Source organism: Rhinolophus ferrumequinum, chromosome 19 (assembly GCF_004115265.2).
Source record: "Rhinolophus ferrumequinum isolate MPI-CBG mRhiFer1 chromosome 19, mRhiFer1_v1.p, whole genome shotgun sequence".
In the NCBI taxonomy this organism is placed as follows: Eukaryota; Metazoa; Chordata; class Mammalia; order Chiroptera; family Rhinolophidae; genus Rhinolophus; species Rhinolophus ferrumequinum.
In genome coordinates this window covers 38,800,243-38,815,502 of record NC_046302.1, presented here as the reverse complement: position 1 = coordinate 38,815,502, position 15,260 = coordinate 38,800,243, and the positions used below count along the sequence as shown (strand labels likewise).

Here is a 15,260-nt window from a genome sequence, read left to right as displayed (position 1 = left end):
GTGCGGATCTGAGCAAGCTAAGCCGAGAAGCTGGTCGCGAGGACAGCGACCCTCACCCCAAACTTACAAACTTGCTCAGGAGGGGAGTGGGAAGAGCTGAGTGGGTGCGGGGGACCGCCGAAAAGGGGAAAGGCGGGACGGGACAGAGTCGCGGCGGAAGCCGGGACAGTGAGCAGGAGTGCAGAGGACCGCGGGCGGCGGCGGCGGCGGCGGCGGCGGCGGATTCCGCGCGGGGGAGGTGGCAGGCGCCGCGGGAGGCAGAGACCCGCGGTGGAGCCGCGGAGCGCGAGGCAGGCGGGGAGGACAGAGCGCGGAGGGCCAAAGACCAAGAGGGTGGCGCAGACAGGTAAGTGGCCTCGTCCTCCGCCTTTGGCCTCCCTTTCTTTGGAGAAAACTGGGTTGAAGGGGAGTCCAGGAACTTCCGGCCTCCGGCACAGCCCCACAGCTGACCCTCCCCGCCTCCCCTCCCGTAACACCTCAAACCCACACCCATTCTCAAGTCCCCAGCCCGCATCATTTGTGGATTTTGTCAAAGTCTCCCACCCTGTCCATCCCCCACCCCATCCCACCTCCTCTCTTCTCCTGACCCGGGAGATTATGGTAAATTGTCTGTAATTTGTTGCTAAAAGATTAATTGCAGAGGGTGGGTCGATTTGATTAAGGCAATTAATCTTTGGTTACAGCGTTCTAGTGTCACTTGTGTGGGAGGGCGGTATAGAAAGAGATAGAGACAGAAGCAAACGAGACTTTTTGGAGAAACTGCGGAAAGAGGCTGCCCTGACGGGGACTGCGGCCACATCTTCGCGCCACATGCCAAGCAGCCCTCAGCCCGAGCACCCACGCCGCTGTTTCAGCACGTCCAAGCAGGGACAGCGACTCCCGCGAGCGCGCCTTGTAACTTCCGGGTCCCAGACAGAAGTTTACACTTTGCGGACAAAGGGTGCACACACACACACACACACACACACACACACACACACACACACACACTTCGCGGACAAAGGGTATACACACACACACATACACAGACAAACACACGATGCCCCAGCCCAACTATTGGGCTGGGCTTCACTTTTCCCTCTTCAAATCAGGATCTGGCCAAATAATCTCAGAAAATCCCTAGTACTCAATCCCACCTGGAGATGGAAAAGGGAGAAACCCCCAAACGCACATAGAAAAGTTCCCAAAGCTGGGCTTTTCTCTTTTCGTGAATAATTAACGCTGGTCATAAATAACTCATGGAGGAGGCAGTGGAGAAAGGAAAAGGGAGGAGGCAGGCAAGCAAAAGCCAAGGCGGCCAAAGCGAGATCGAAGAGTTTGTTAAAGGACCATTAAGGAAGGCTTGCTGGAAACAGCATTCCTTATTCCTCCATAGATCACGCAAAGCGGTTGCACCCAGGCATGGGGTAAAAGAAGGGAAGCAAGGCGCCCAGTGGAGTGGGAGTTGTGCTGACCAAGATTGGAGCACCCATTTAGGACCCAGTCTCAGCACTTTCCCCATCCCCTCCCCTCCACCCAGGATTCATCTTCCCAACCTCTAGTCATCCTCTCGTCATCCATCATCCTCACACCCATGCCCAAAGTGAAGACGTTCTTGGCTAGAGAGTAGAGGCCCAGGGATGAACCTATGTTTGGAGCTGTCGGTTCTGCCCAGGCCTGTGGCAAGTCCTTCCCAATCCTAACTAATTTACAGGCACCTCCCCAAAGTCACCACACCTCCCCATTCCAGACCATACCATTTCATTCTTTTCAAACTGGTCCAAAGTTTTGGGACTACAGCTTTCAACTGTTTTTTTCCCAATTGCCCACACCAGAACCTTAAAAGAACAGGGTATTTACTCACATACACACACATACACATGCACACGCGCGCACACACACTCACACACACACACACACACACACACACACACTATGCCATGCTCTTCCACTGCCCCTCTACCATCTCCAACTCCTGACTTTCTCTAAGGTTCTCAAGCATGCTGACCTCTGGAAACTTGGGTCCATCCCAGCTCTGAACTGAGACTCTTAAGCAGGGGTCTCAGAACCTGGAAGAAAGCTCAAGAGGAAACCCTTGTTCCTAGGTTGGAGGCCTATGCCAGGGCCCTTTTGCCCCTCTAAGAAACACTGATCCTCACAAGACAGCCAGCCTCAGGTGACCAATGCGTATTTTTGGAATGAAACTTCTGAGGGCCCCTCAGCCAAGCATCCAGCACAAATCTTCACAGGGGTTCACTGAGGTCATCCCACAAGAAACCCGTGTCTTCTCCTAGTACAAATTGGCATTGGCCCTGGGAAGAAGCTATTGGAAACTACACCAACCACCACTGCTTGTGAGGTTGGGTTCTGACTTAGGGGCAGGCAGGAGCCTTTTTCTGAGCCATTCCATTGGTTAGCAGCTTCTACCACACCCACTTCCCTAATGACTAGCTCCTTTCCTCTGGATATACCAAAGGCCAGCCTGCCTTTTCTGGGCTGGGAGCTGAAAGTAGCTTCCAAACAGGAAAGTTGGTGGCCAAGCCTCAAGGAGCCTAGTTTTTTTATGAAAATTCTCTTTTCTCTTTGTGGGATTAAATTAAAAAAAAAAAAAAGAACAAAACAAATCACTCAAACCAGTTTTATTTTCTTACCCACCTCATCCCCACCCCAACACTCTCCACACACTAAGCTCTTACCTTTTTGAGAACTGGGAAGTTCTGAATGGGGAAAAGAAATGAGAGAGAATAGGAAGGTTTTAGGGAATTGTCTCTCTCCCCCAATGGGAACAAAACAATCCAGGAGGATTGTGAAACTAGACAAAGGGATGGGAGGAAATCAGATCTGGGGGTGGGGGGCTAGCCCTGGAGTCAGGGATTGTTTACTTCTCATATAAAATATAACTCCCCCAAGCAGGAAGTTACTGCAAACAAGTATCAATAATGAATGAATCTCCTGTAATAAAATACTTACATAATTAGTACAAGTCAAGTGGTTACATTATGTTAACCTTTTGCAACTCTGAGCTGGAAAATTTTGCTCCAGATTTCCTCAGAATGCCATTTTCATCCTCGAGAGAGGGTGAGAGCCAAGCGCTCACCCAGTCTTCCACTCTGTTATAATATGGTTTCCCATTTCTGAACCAGAACGTAAGTACTTCTGAAATATAACAGAAAACTCTCTTTGGTGAATTCAGAACAGTCATTAACATTCAGTTTTAAGTGAATGTTAACAGTAAATAAAGAAATCTCTTGATTGTAATAGTAGTAACAAAGCAATAATTACCCAGTAGGTGGTCATCAGTAATGATAAATGTATCATTATTACTGTGTAAGTCTGGGAACTCGGTTTTGGAAACTACTTCAGACTTTTTAGTAGCATGGCTGGTTACAAAGCATTTCTTAGCCTGCAAAAGCCATATAATTTTATACACAATTTAGGTGAAAATAAATTTAAATCTGTATATTACATTTTTAATTTCAAGTTAGTAATTAAAGTTGGTTCGTTATATCTCCTCTGAAACCCTCAGTGCTCATCTCTGCGGTTTGTTTGTACAATTTGTTTCTAAGACACCCAAGGTTACACAATTCTAAAAGATGGAAAATTTAATTATTTCCCAACATTAAGAGTTTGTTGATGATATCATAATGCATCTTGAAAAAGTTTGGGATTGGTATTGCCTTTGATCTGGTTAGCTATGTTTTCACTTTGAACCCTTAACCCCAGGGAGGAAAGCCTTTTTTGTTATTTGTTTAACAAATACTTTTAAATATACAAAAATAGAAAATTCCTCTGAATATTCACTGGTTGCTATTTTTTCCCAGGAAAAATAAAATCAATGACTCAGATTTCTACCCCCCTCTTCACTGGGATTTATTTTGCTAATACCTAATTTCACCTTTTGCTACCACTGAGGAAATGACTGCAGGTCGGAGGAAAGCTGAAGGCATGATGCGTATTGGGCAGCCAGAGAGCACATGAGAATTTAAGAGTGTATCAGCTAATAGGATCAAGCTGGATGGCAAAGTAGGAAATTTTAAAATGGGGAGAGGATAGGAGGGAAGAAAACAGGAAAGAAAAATAAAATGCCTTTATTTCCCCAGGAAATAAAATCCAATGTTCCTTCCACTAGTGTCAGCTGGGGAGCTGGGAGATGTTAACTGTATATCTAATGTCATTTTCTCTCTTGTGACATGTCCACAGACAATCCACATATGCCCTTATTCCCACTCCTCTGCCTCCCCTCCGCAAGCTTTAAAAGGTCCTGCTCCACACCTTTTCTGAATCCTCAGCCTCAGTTGCTCCTTAACTTGGTTGCCTGAAACAAAAGAGCCAGGTTTTTTTTAAAAAAGACCCCAAACCACATTTCTTATTCTTGGTGTCTTCACACATTAAAGACTTTTGCATAAATCCAAACACTTGCCTTGCCTTTCTCTCCCACAATCTCTATTTCTTGCTCCACTTTCTCCCTCTCCTTCTTTTCCTTTTCTCCTCTCCCTTCTTTAGGAGTGGCAATCAAAAAAGGCAAACATCTTGTCTCCTTATTCAGTATTATAGCAGGATCTTTGAGATGCATCTTTGCCAGTGAAAACTCCATGTAGCTGCCTATCCTTTTGTTGTAGCGGCCTAGGTTATTCAGAAGCAGAGACAAAAGCCTGAAGTGATCTGATCTAAATGAGCTCTGGGGTTTTCCAGCTGGGCCCACCTCCATTTCAAAGGACCCCCTCCTTTCCAATATGGGGAGGAGGGAAAAGGAGGGGGTGGGTACATATGCGGATGCAAGCACAGAGAAAGAAGAGAGGGAAGGGAGAGAGCCTAGTGGGCTATTCCTTGTGCCACTGTTCCTCCCTTTTTAATGTACATTCGCAGGTGTGTTCGCGGGCTTATGTGTGTCTTCAGGTATTTTGTGTGCCTTTGAATTTTATCTTGGTCAACTAATATTTGCTAAGTGACCACCAACTACACCAAGTTCATATTCCGTTCTGGATTTTATTACTTCATGTCAATTATGTGCACATGTGTGTACCTTGCTGTGTTTGTGAAGACTTGTGAAGAAATGTAAATCCTTTTATTATTAAAAAAAAAAAAAAAGAATGTTCAATAGCAGATGTTTCCACTAGTTCCTGGCCTCTGGAAACTGGTGGGGTAACAGCCTTTTCTGCCACTTACCAAAGGGCAAGTTTTCTTGTGAGAGTGATTTCCTCTGATTAAGGGGAATTAAGTTTTGGTTCCTTCTCCCACCATTGCTAGTTTTTACAAAGGTGTTTGTTTGAAGGGTAAAAAGGACTCTCACTGATTCCCACAGTCATTGGTGCATGAGGAACTCAAGGTATCACTGGGGTGGGGATAGAGATCCTACAAAATGTGTTCCTTTTCCTTTTCCTTTCCCAGTTCTGGTTTAGATTTTTAGGTTTGTGCTGTCATTGTACTTCTCTGGTCCTGGGAAGAAGGGTCCTTGTTTATAGACAATATTTTAGAGAAGGCTCAAAGATTAAGAACCAGCCTCAGGAGGCTCAGAGCCTTCCTCATTTCGTCTATGACTTCCATCGTAGATGCGTCTTTGGTTTGTTCCTGATCCTTTGGTTTGTTCCTGGTTTCTTTCCTGTAACTATAGCTAGAGTGATGGATGAAAAATCAGGGAGTCTGAGGTGGGCTTGCCAGGCTCTTTGGGGTAAAAAGAGAGAACTATCAGCAATGATTATCATTATGGCCATTATATTTGCTATTTTTTATTATGAACTTAGTTAAAGTGGGTTAAGCAAATACTAGCTTAGGTGCTAGCCACCTGTATACAAAATAAACACTAGACCAATTAGGGGCAGGATAAAGTTGTAATGAATAGGATTAAGTTTCCTTCAGGGAACTTGGTTCCCTCTCTTCTCACTACGAAGCAAAAATGCCTTTGATGTCATTTATTCTGGAGCTATTGGAGATTTCTAAAGTATCTTGTATGAGTACAGGCCTAGCTCTTCTCCCCATTCTCTGAGGAAGGTGCATATAAAGCTACCATGTAATAAATGACTACGGCGTGTCAAGCACTTGAATATATTGTCTTACTTAATTCTCATAACACCCCTGTGGACTATGTCTCAATCTCCTCATTTTGCAATTGAAGAAACTGGAGCTTGGGAGGTTTGTTAGGAAAGCAAGATTCCACATCCAGTAAAAGATTGAGGAGAAATGTGTAACCAGTTTCATCTGACTGAATCTCTTGTACTTTCTGATGTATCTGAATTCTTCTGTACCTGCGAATTCTGCCAGTCTTCCCGTTTCTTTCTGGGCCATGCAGGCCTCCTTTTGCAGACTTAGAACTAGCAGGAAAACCATTTCTTGCCTTACCTGATGCAAAAATATTAATTCCAGGGACATCTTTGGCAGGGACACAGAAGCAGCAATAGTTCTACCCAAGAGCTGAGAATGGGGTAAGAGGGAATGAGTGAGAGGAATAGAGCCAGGTTGTTTTTTGGGGTTTTTTTAATTATCTGTAATTGTAATGGATTCTCCAGTACCTAGGCTGGGAGTGGGAGGATAGGAATAGCTGGTGTTTCTGGTTGTAATGAATTTATATTAAGGCCTTTATCTTCCTTTCTGGTCAATGAAAAACTGAAGTGGGGTGGGGAGAGTCTCAGTCCTTGGAGATAGGGCAGGTGCGGCAGAAGTGGGGGGTAGTGTCTGTGTCGCCTTTTGCCTGCCTCTTAAGTCTGCAAGGCCATGCTGGCGCCAGGCGCAGAATCTAGGGCTCCGATGGTTACAGGCTGGGAGGCTTCTTCCAGGAGAGCGCTGAACACAGTAGGAGCGAAGCCATTGGTTACAGCACCGCGGACAGCTCCTGTTTCTGCTCTGGCCTTGGACGAGAACCCCGCAGGATCCGCTGTAGCAGCTCCGAAACAGAATGCTTCCAAAGGGGAGGACGCCCGGGCCAGGTGTGGGTTCGCTTCAACCAAGTGTTAAAAGCTGTAGCTGGAAACCTCCATCCATGCTGCCGCGCTGGCCGCATGCGCCTGCATCCAGGCGTCGCCTCTCCAGTTCCGAGGGGGCCAGCTTGGTTTGTGGTTTTCCTTTGGGTCCGGTGTCTGGGCTCCTTTACCTGTCCCTGGCCTGGGTGAACCGCAGCCGCCCGGAACAGAGATGAGAGTGGAAATACTCTCCTCCGTGTGGTGATAGATCATGCAAACGGGTGACACCAGTTTAACCAATAAAACAATTTGAATCAATTAGCCGGCTGAGGAGAGTCCCGACGTGTAAAATGCATGTCAGCTTGAATAGGAAAGCATTGATTAACTCGGGCGGGACCGCTGCCTGCCGCCACCGCCGGCTCCTCCCTGAGCCTGCCAGGGTCTCTGGGGCCAGGACAGGGACTGACTAGTATCAGGAGCCCCTGGTCCAGGGGAGGAAAATGGAAGGGCCGTGGAGCACAGTCAGAAGACTTGTTCAAACTGAGGTGAAAGCAAAGGGTCAAAGAGAAAGTGGGTGACAGAAAGTTGCTCACAGAGTGAAAACATAGAAACAGGCTGTAATTCTGCAGTCCCGGTCCAGAATTCAAGGTCAGGATTCTCTGGAGCACGGAGTCTGGTTTTCAGCAACTGTTCTCCACCTTCATCTTCCAAAAATATAATAGTTCTAACAGCTCAAACAGGCACACCAGACTCATTGGGGAAATAAAATATCTCGCTAGTCTTAGAATTATTTTGCAAAAGTACTTAACGTACCACCATACATTTCTCGTTCCAGTGAAACTTTTTGCATTAAAATAAAGTCACAGGTTTGTGTGGCAGGAAGACCCCAAAGGAGTGTGTAAATGTTTATGTGTAAAGATCAAGTAAGCAGGTGGCTACAGGTACGGCCAGGTGTGGGTTCACTCCTCAGGGCAAGCTGCGATGGGAGGGAAGGCAAAGATTGGTTCTGTTTCTCTTTGCAAAGAATGTTAGTTTTGAAGACACTTTTTTTAAAGGTAGGGATCTGTAAGGAGAAGAGGAGCAGTTTGGAGGAAAAGATAGGAACAGGGAGACAAAAGGAAAAGACCCCTTGTTGCTTCCTCCTCAGCAGCAACCTGTCACTTCTCTGTGATAGGTTAATGAGGTGACAGGTCTTTTTATTTCTTCCCATGTTCAGGCTTAAAATAAGCTCCATTTCTCTCCATGAAGCTCAGGCTTTCCTTCTAGCTGCCTGGGCTCTAGAAACAGTGAGCAAGCTGGCACCTCGCTCTGTGAGAGCCCTGAACCCAGAGACGAGTCGGGGAAGACAGGAAGAACCAGGCCTGGCCTTGGACACTTCAAAAGAGTTCGAGGCCTTCTGCCCTCCGTGGGAAGAGATTTGTGAATGACAATGACACTGTTTTGGCAAATGGGCTGGGCAGGCATAAAGCCTAAGTTTTCCTTCTTTTTAGGATGAGAGGTTTGGAGGGCCCTGGGAAGGGAGCACTCACTTGACTTCATCCCCTTAGGATGGAGCCTAATTGGTACCGCTAATGCCTTTAGAAACTAAGAGATGGATGAAAAATTATTTCACTGCCATTTGAAACTTATGCCCAAACAGATGTTACAATTTCCATGCTCTAAAACTGTGTTATCGACATATTAATTTAAAACAGCAGCAAATCCCTCACTTTTCTGTTTGATTGACTCTCCTTGGTTTTATTGACCTTTGAGGAAGTGTTAAGATTTCACATTTTCACTCTTGTATTTATTTTGTGATGGTTTTTTGTTGATGCTATGATGGAGTCTGGTTGGGTTTCCGGGTTAGTGGAGATCATTCGATCACTCATGATGTGACTTCCCAACTCTAAGCCTGTGTGTTTCACCAGGCAGCAATCGAAAATTCAGCTATGATTGTAAAGGAAAACTTAAAGGGGCCTCCCATCCCAGTCTTTGCAGGTATCCTTCTTAGAATGTCCTTTAAATAGATAGCTAGATTCTTCCCTTTCTGATAAATTAGGGGTGGTCATTTTGACTCCTCAGAGCTGATCAATTAGGAGGCAATATGCTGACCTTCCATTATATCCTAAGGTGCGCCTCACTTAGGGGGAAGCTATGGGGAACAGTTCTCTTTCATCCTAGTTGTATTTATTTTATTTTTATGTTTTAGGGCACGCTCCTACATAGTTCCCTGAGAAATTTTCTTTCCCTCAGGGAATTGACAACTTGCTCAAGGGCAGATCAGAGTTGGGGACCTCTGTGCTTTCCTGTCTCACCTTTTCCTTGTGCTGAGGTGGCATGCATGGGTCGCTGACACATGGAGTCGACAACTACCCTGAATGAAGTTGATAGATGAGTGCACACACGCATTCACTGAGGTCCTCACTCGATTGTACACTTTCCAAAATAGAGAATGCTGCACTGACTCTCTGTATCTTGTCCTAAAAAGCAAATGTAGAATCAAAAGTAAGGGCACTCTCCATGCTTCCTTAAAGTTTTTAGACTGGGCCCCAACGCAGAACTTCTCTCTTTCTTTCTCATTTCACAGTGTTTCAAACGAGGCGCTGCAGCTATTCTAGTCTCTGACTGCCTGCGGTTTCTATATCTTCGGAGATAGGAGTGAGGCTACCGGTTTGCACCGTGTACCAGAGGGATCATTCATGAAAGAGGGTGACTCAGAGAATTGAGGGGAGGGGACAATAACGGGCAGGGATACAGTCACTTTCAAGGCGGCATTCTAGAATCCGGGGCCTCCAGAACCCAGGTCTCCCGGAGGCACGCAGACTATTCGGTTTTCCATTCCTAGATCAAACATGCGGCTCCAGCACCATGGCTGCGAGTTTGCTCCAGAGCTGGGGAGGTTGTTGTCAATTACGGGTTGGTTAGGTGTTAGCTTTCGTGCCTGCTGAGAAAGGATCTCGGCGTTACTCGCTCTCGCTTTCGCTTTCTCCCTCCCTTCCTGTAACATGCCAGCCCTTTAATGTGGAGTGTCAGGGAGACGGTGACGTCACCTTGCCCGCTGGGTGGCGTCCCCTCGGTCCGACACGAGTTCAGAGACAGAGAAAGACGCTGTCAGACTGCGCTCCACCTGGGGCTCGCCTGCCGCGTGTTTCCGCGCGCCCACACTTTCTGCGGTCCAGGGGACGCCCCACCGCAATTCTTGCTGTCATTCTTCCCCGGCCCGGGTTCGAGCACCATTAGCGCCGACGAGCACCGGGATCTTCAGCAAGAGCCCTCCGGAGTCCCGCCCGCTGGATTCGAGGACCCGCTTGGATGCTTCGCCTCCGAGTGCCCTCGGAAGATGGGCCGGCAGCTACGCGCATAAAGACACTGAGGGGTCACCAGGTACTGCCGGAACCCGTCAGCCCTTACTAGGCACACAGCTCGCGGTTCACTAGTATTTGAGATCCCCAGCAGTGGGATTCTCCGGGTTAGAAAATTAGCCGCGGCCGGCTTCGGTGGCGGTTGGTTTGGGAGCCGGGAATGTCAAGTTGGGGGGTCTTTGGTTCGTGAGTGGGATAAGGAAGTTCGCCGGCTTCCTTTTCCAGTTCAACTAACTTTTAATTGTCTCTTCTCCCCTCACTCTCCTTTAAAAAATACTCCACCCTAAACCCTCTTACGTATTTGTGTCTGTGCTCTGACAGGAGTTTCTGGGAGGGCTTGGGTGAAAGTGGAGGACCCCCAGGAGGAGACACTTCCGCTCAATCGACGGCTGCTAAAACTGCGGGTTTCTAACGCAAAGCCAGCTCCCTGCCAGGGCGAGGCCCGCGGTGCGCCATTGCCCCAGAGCGAGAGTTCCCGTTACCCCAGCGTCTTATTAAGATAATAAGACTCTTGTTTGGGAGGGAAATGAGCATTGAAGTTAGGGCTGGTTGTGTCAGGCCCAGGTATCAGTGTGCCTTGAACTGCCATTTCACGCCCTGTCCCCTAGAAATATTGTTTCTGATCCATCCGAAGTGACAAGCCAGGCTTTCGTCTCGTTTGATCGCGTCGAGTTTTGTTCAACCTTCTTGGAGGCCGCGGAACGTAATGAGAGCTGAGGATCCAGCGGGCAGCAGGGCAAAGGCATGGGATGGATGCCCAGGGGCCCAGAGAGGGCAAGGATATGATAATTTGGGTGAAGGGGTAGATAGTGTATCTTCTGAAATCGCTGTAATAAACTCCAGGGTACTTGTCCACAGCAGTGATTTTCCAGGGTAAAAGATAGTCTGAGCTACCGCGTCCCACATGACATGTCGCTGTGGAAAGGTCACAGCCTGCTTTCCTAGGGAATGAGCCACTTTGCCTGTTTTGACTTAGCATCATTGTTACAAAGGTTTCTTTCTCTCGCTTGTTTTTTCTGTATTTTCAATTTAACTGGCTATTCCCCCCAATTATGGTATCCCAGAGATAACAGGAATTTTAGCGCAGGGCCAGACCAGGTCTTTTGCTTTCAATGCTGTCACAGATTACCTAGTCCACGGATTATCTATACTGCGAGGTACCCCTCCCAAAGATACGGTGTAAATCTACATAGATCAGAAAAATACATGTCACAGAAAGTGAGAAAGTGGTCCACCTTACACCTCAATTTGCCGTTTAAAGCCCGCCAGTAAGATTCCCCAAAATTGTTAGTTTCTTTGCACTGTTTCTGGGCTTAACACATTTGCCTGTACTTATTTGTTCATTGTCATGAAAATGACAGAAAAACAGTTTTTAAATGTCTCCTAGTCAACGACTTCATCTTTTAAAGCTACCCTTTCTGAAACCAAAACCACTCAGTTCCAGCAAGTGGCTTTTTGAAAAACTGAAAGTGCAACGCCCATTTTGGTGCAATCATGTATATGGCTGTGTACATTTTTTCCCATCTTTCCAAAAAAATCTAATTACAGTATGAAAATATCTAATGGCAAAGATGAGGAGGAAGGGATTTCGTTTTGCTTTAATGAGTTGTGTCTCAACCAGCAGCGAATTTCCCTAAGAAAACCATAAAAATCACTTTTTCAAAGGTTTGGGTTTATTTTTTTAACCAAAATCAATCTATTTTCAAGCAAATGTTCTCTTTTTAAATTTAGGTTTCGACGTTTCCCATAACTTTTGTAATCTGTACTAGTTACAACTGTCACCTTTACTTCCTGATTTCTAGCGGGCAAGCCATGTATTCTAAGGGCATCTGTAAATCGGGGATAAGGTCTTGAGTTTCTCAGGAATTGACTGCTATTTTTTGTTTAACACATGGTTAATTTACTTTGCATGTTTAGAACAGAAGAAAAGTCCTTCCAAGGCCCTGCACACCCTGCAATTTTCTTCACACCGTGAAGAAAATTAAGAGAGATGACTTTCTTGTGTCTGAAACTTGGTCCCTCTGCCCAGTGATAATATCTTAACCGAAGCAAGGAAATTATTGTAATTCTTCAGTGAGGGACTAAACCCACCCTTCTGTCTTAGACTGAAAAGGCTCTTGTCAACGCTTTCTCCTTTCCCTTCCAGTCTCCAAGGCAGACCCGGAGGGCTCGGCCCGGGCTTCCGCTGCGGAGGAGATGGCTTCCAGTCCGCTGCCGGGGCCCAATGACATCCTGCTGGCATCGCCGTCGAGCGCCTTCCAGGCCGACGCGCTGAGCCAGCCACGGCCGGGCCACGCCAACCTCAAACCCAACCAGGTGGGCCAGGTGATCCTCTATGGCATTCCCATCGTATCGTTGGTGATCGACGGGCAGGAGCGCCTGTGCCTGGCGCAGATCTCCAACACTCTCCTCAAGAACTTCAGCTACAACGAGATCCACAACCGCCGCGTGGCGCTGGGCATCACGTGCGTGCAGTGCACACCGGTGCAGCTGGAGATCCTGCGCCGGGCCGGGGCCATGCCTATCTCCTCGCGCCGCTGCGGCATGATAACTAAACGTGAGGCCGAGCGCTTGTGCAAGTCGTTCCTAGGCGAAAACAGGCCGCCCAAGCTGCCAGACAACTTCGCCTTCGACGTGTCGCACGAGTGCGCCTGGGGCTGCCGCGGCAGCTTCATCCCCGCGCGTTACAACAGCTCCCGCGCCAAGTGCATCAAATGCAGCTACTGTAATATGTACTTCTCGCCCAACAAGTTTATCTTCCACTCCCATCGTACGCCTGACGCCAAGTACACCCAGCCGGATGCAGCCAACTTCAACTCTTGGCGCCGTCATCTGAAGCTCACTGATAAGAGCCCCCAAGACGAGCTAGTCTTCGCTTGGGAGGACGTCAAGGCCATGTTCAACGGCGGTAGCCGCAAGCGCGCGCTGCCCCAGCCAGGCGCACACCCCGCCTGCCACCCGCTCAGCTCCGTCAAGGCAGCCGCCGTGGCAGCCGCAGCAGCAGTGGCTGGAGGTGGGGGACTGCTGGGCCCACACCTGCTGGGGGCGCCCCCGCCGCCGCCACCACCACCGCCCCTGGCCGAGCTGGCGGGTGCGCCGCACACCCATCACAAACGGCCGCGCTTCGACGACGACGACGACTCGCTGCAGGAGGCGGCAGTCGTGGCCGCCGCCAGTCTTTCGGCCGCCGCCGCTGCCAGCCTCTCGGTGGCCGCCGCCTCCGGCGGCGCCGGGGCGGGAGGGGGCGGTGCCGGGGGCGGCTGCGTAACCGGCGTGGGCACCGGCGCGGGTTCGGGCGCGGCAGCCTGCGCTAAAGGCCCACGCAGCTACCCGGTCATCCCGGTGCCCAGCAAGGGCTCGTTCGGGGGCGTGCTACAGAAGTTCCCGGGCTGCGGGGGGCTTTTCCCGCACCCTTACACCTTCCCGGCCGCAGCCGCAGCCTTTGGCTTGTGCCACAAGAAGGAGGACGCGGGGGCCGCAGCCGAGGCCCTGGGGGGCGCGGGGGGCGCGGGCCCAGCGCCCAAAGCCGGACTGTCGGGCCTTTTCTGGCCAGCGGGCCGCAAGGACGCCTTCTATCCGCCCTTCTGCATGTTCTGGCCTCCGCGGACCCCAGGCGGGCTTCCCGTGCCCACCTACCTACAGCCCCCGCCGCAGCCGCCCTCTGCGCTCGGCTGCGCGCTTGGAGAAAGTCCGGCCCTGCTGCGCCAGGCGTTCCTGGACTTGGCCGAGCCCGGCAGCGCGAGTGGGAGCGCTGATGCTGCGCCCCCGCCAGGTCAACCTCCTCCGGTTGTGGCCAACGGCCCAGGCACCGGCCCTCCGCCTACTACCGGGGCTGCAGGCGCTCGCGAAGCGCTCTTCGAGTCGCCCCCGGGTGGCAGCGCTGGGGACTGCAGCGCGGGCTCCACGCCGCCAGCCGACCCCGGCGGCGTGTCCGGGGCTGTGGCCGCAGCGCCCGGAGCAGGCTCTGCGGGCACCCGAGTGCCCGCGCCCCACCACCCGCACCTGCTGGAGGGGCGCAAGGCGAGCGGAGGCAGCTATCACCATTCGAGCGCCTTCCGGCCGGTAGGCGGCAAAGACGACGCAGAGAGCCTGGCCAAGCTGCACGGGGCGTCAGCAGGCGCGCCACACTCGGCCCAGGCTCACCACCACCATCACCATCACCACCCACATCACCACCACCACCATCATACCCCGCAGCCGCCTTCACCGCTGCTGCTGCTACCCCCGCAGCCTGACGAGCCAGGTTCTGAGCGCCACCACCCCGCCCCGCCGCCGCCTCCACCCCCGCCGCCCCCGCTAGCCCCGCAGCCGCACCACCGAGGCCTTCTGTCCCCCGGGGGCACCAGCTGCAGCTACCCCAGCGAGGACAGCTCTGAGGACGAGGACGACGAGGAAGAAGAGCAGGAAGTGGACGTGGAGGGCCACAAACCCCCCGAAGGCGAGGAGGAGGAGGAAGGTCGAGAACCCGACGACGACGAGGAAGAAGACGAGGAGACGGGGGTCCTGCTAGGGGACCCCTTAGTCGGGGGCGGCCGGTTCCTCCAAGGCCGAGGGCTGTCGGAGAAGGGGAGCAGCCGGGACCGCGCGCCGGCCGCCGCGGGTGCTTTCCCACTGGCCCTGAACTCCTCCAGGCTGCTGCCAGAGGACGGGAAACTGGGTGACCCCGGCGGCTCGGACCTGCCCCCGCCCGCGCCCCCGTCCCTGGCCTCCCAGAAAGCAAGCGGCGGCGGTAGCAGCAGCCCGGGCAGCCCGGTCCACCATCCATCACTGGAGGAGCAGCCCTCCTACAAAGATGTAAATATCCCCTTTAGGCTCCTTCAAGCTAATTATTATTATTTAAATGCACCTTTAGGCTGAAACGGTTACATATGCGAAGGAAAGATGAATCACCAGATTTCCCCACAGAAATGAAATATTCAGTGTGCTTGGGAGGGCTTCTTTCCTGCCAGTGGTCCTCCATAAAAATGCAGTTTCTGGTCTCTTTCTGACAAAGTCTTTCCAAGGCTTTGGGGCCTCTATTCCCTCCTATATTTAAGTTGGCTGCTTG

At 50.5% G+C, this 15,260-nt stretch overlaps 1 protein-coding gene across 2 annotated transcripts in view; it reads left to right on the top strand.

Moving 5' to 3' along the window:
- The first annotated feature begins 221 nt into the window (after positions 1-221).
- SKOR2 (SKI family transcriptional corepressor 2) overlaps positions 222-15,260 on the top strand; it is a 50,451-nt gene continuing 35,412 nt past the window's right edge. The window contains exons 1-2 of one of the 2 annotated variants that reach the window (XM_033135661.1): positions 222-346; positions 12,360-15,007. In XM_033135661.1, coding sequence (XP_032991552.1) covers positions 12,410-15,007 — 2,598 coding nt within the window. In that variant the 5' untranslated portion in view covers positions 222-346; positions 12,360-12,409. Of the gene's footprint in view, positions 347-9,954; positions 10,236-12,359; positions 15,008-15,260 lie in introns of those variants that run through there. The other variant, XM_033135660.1, reaches the window with a different exon arrangement.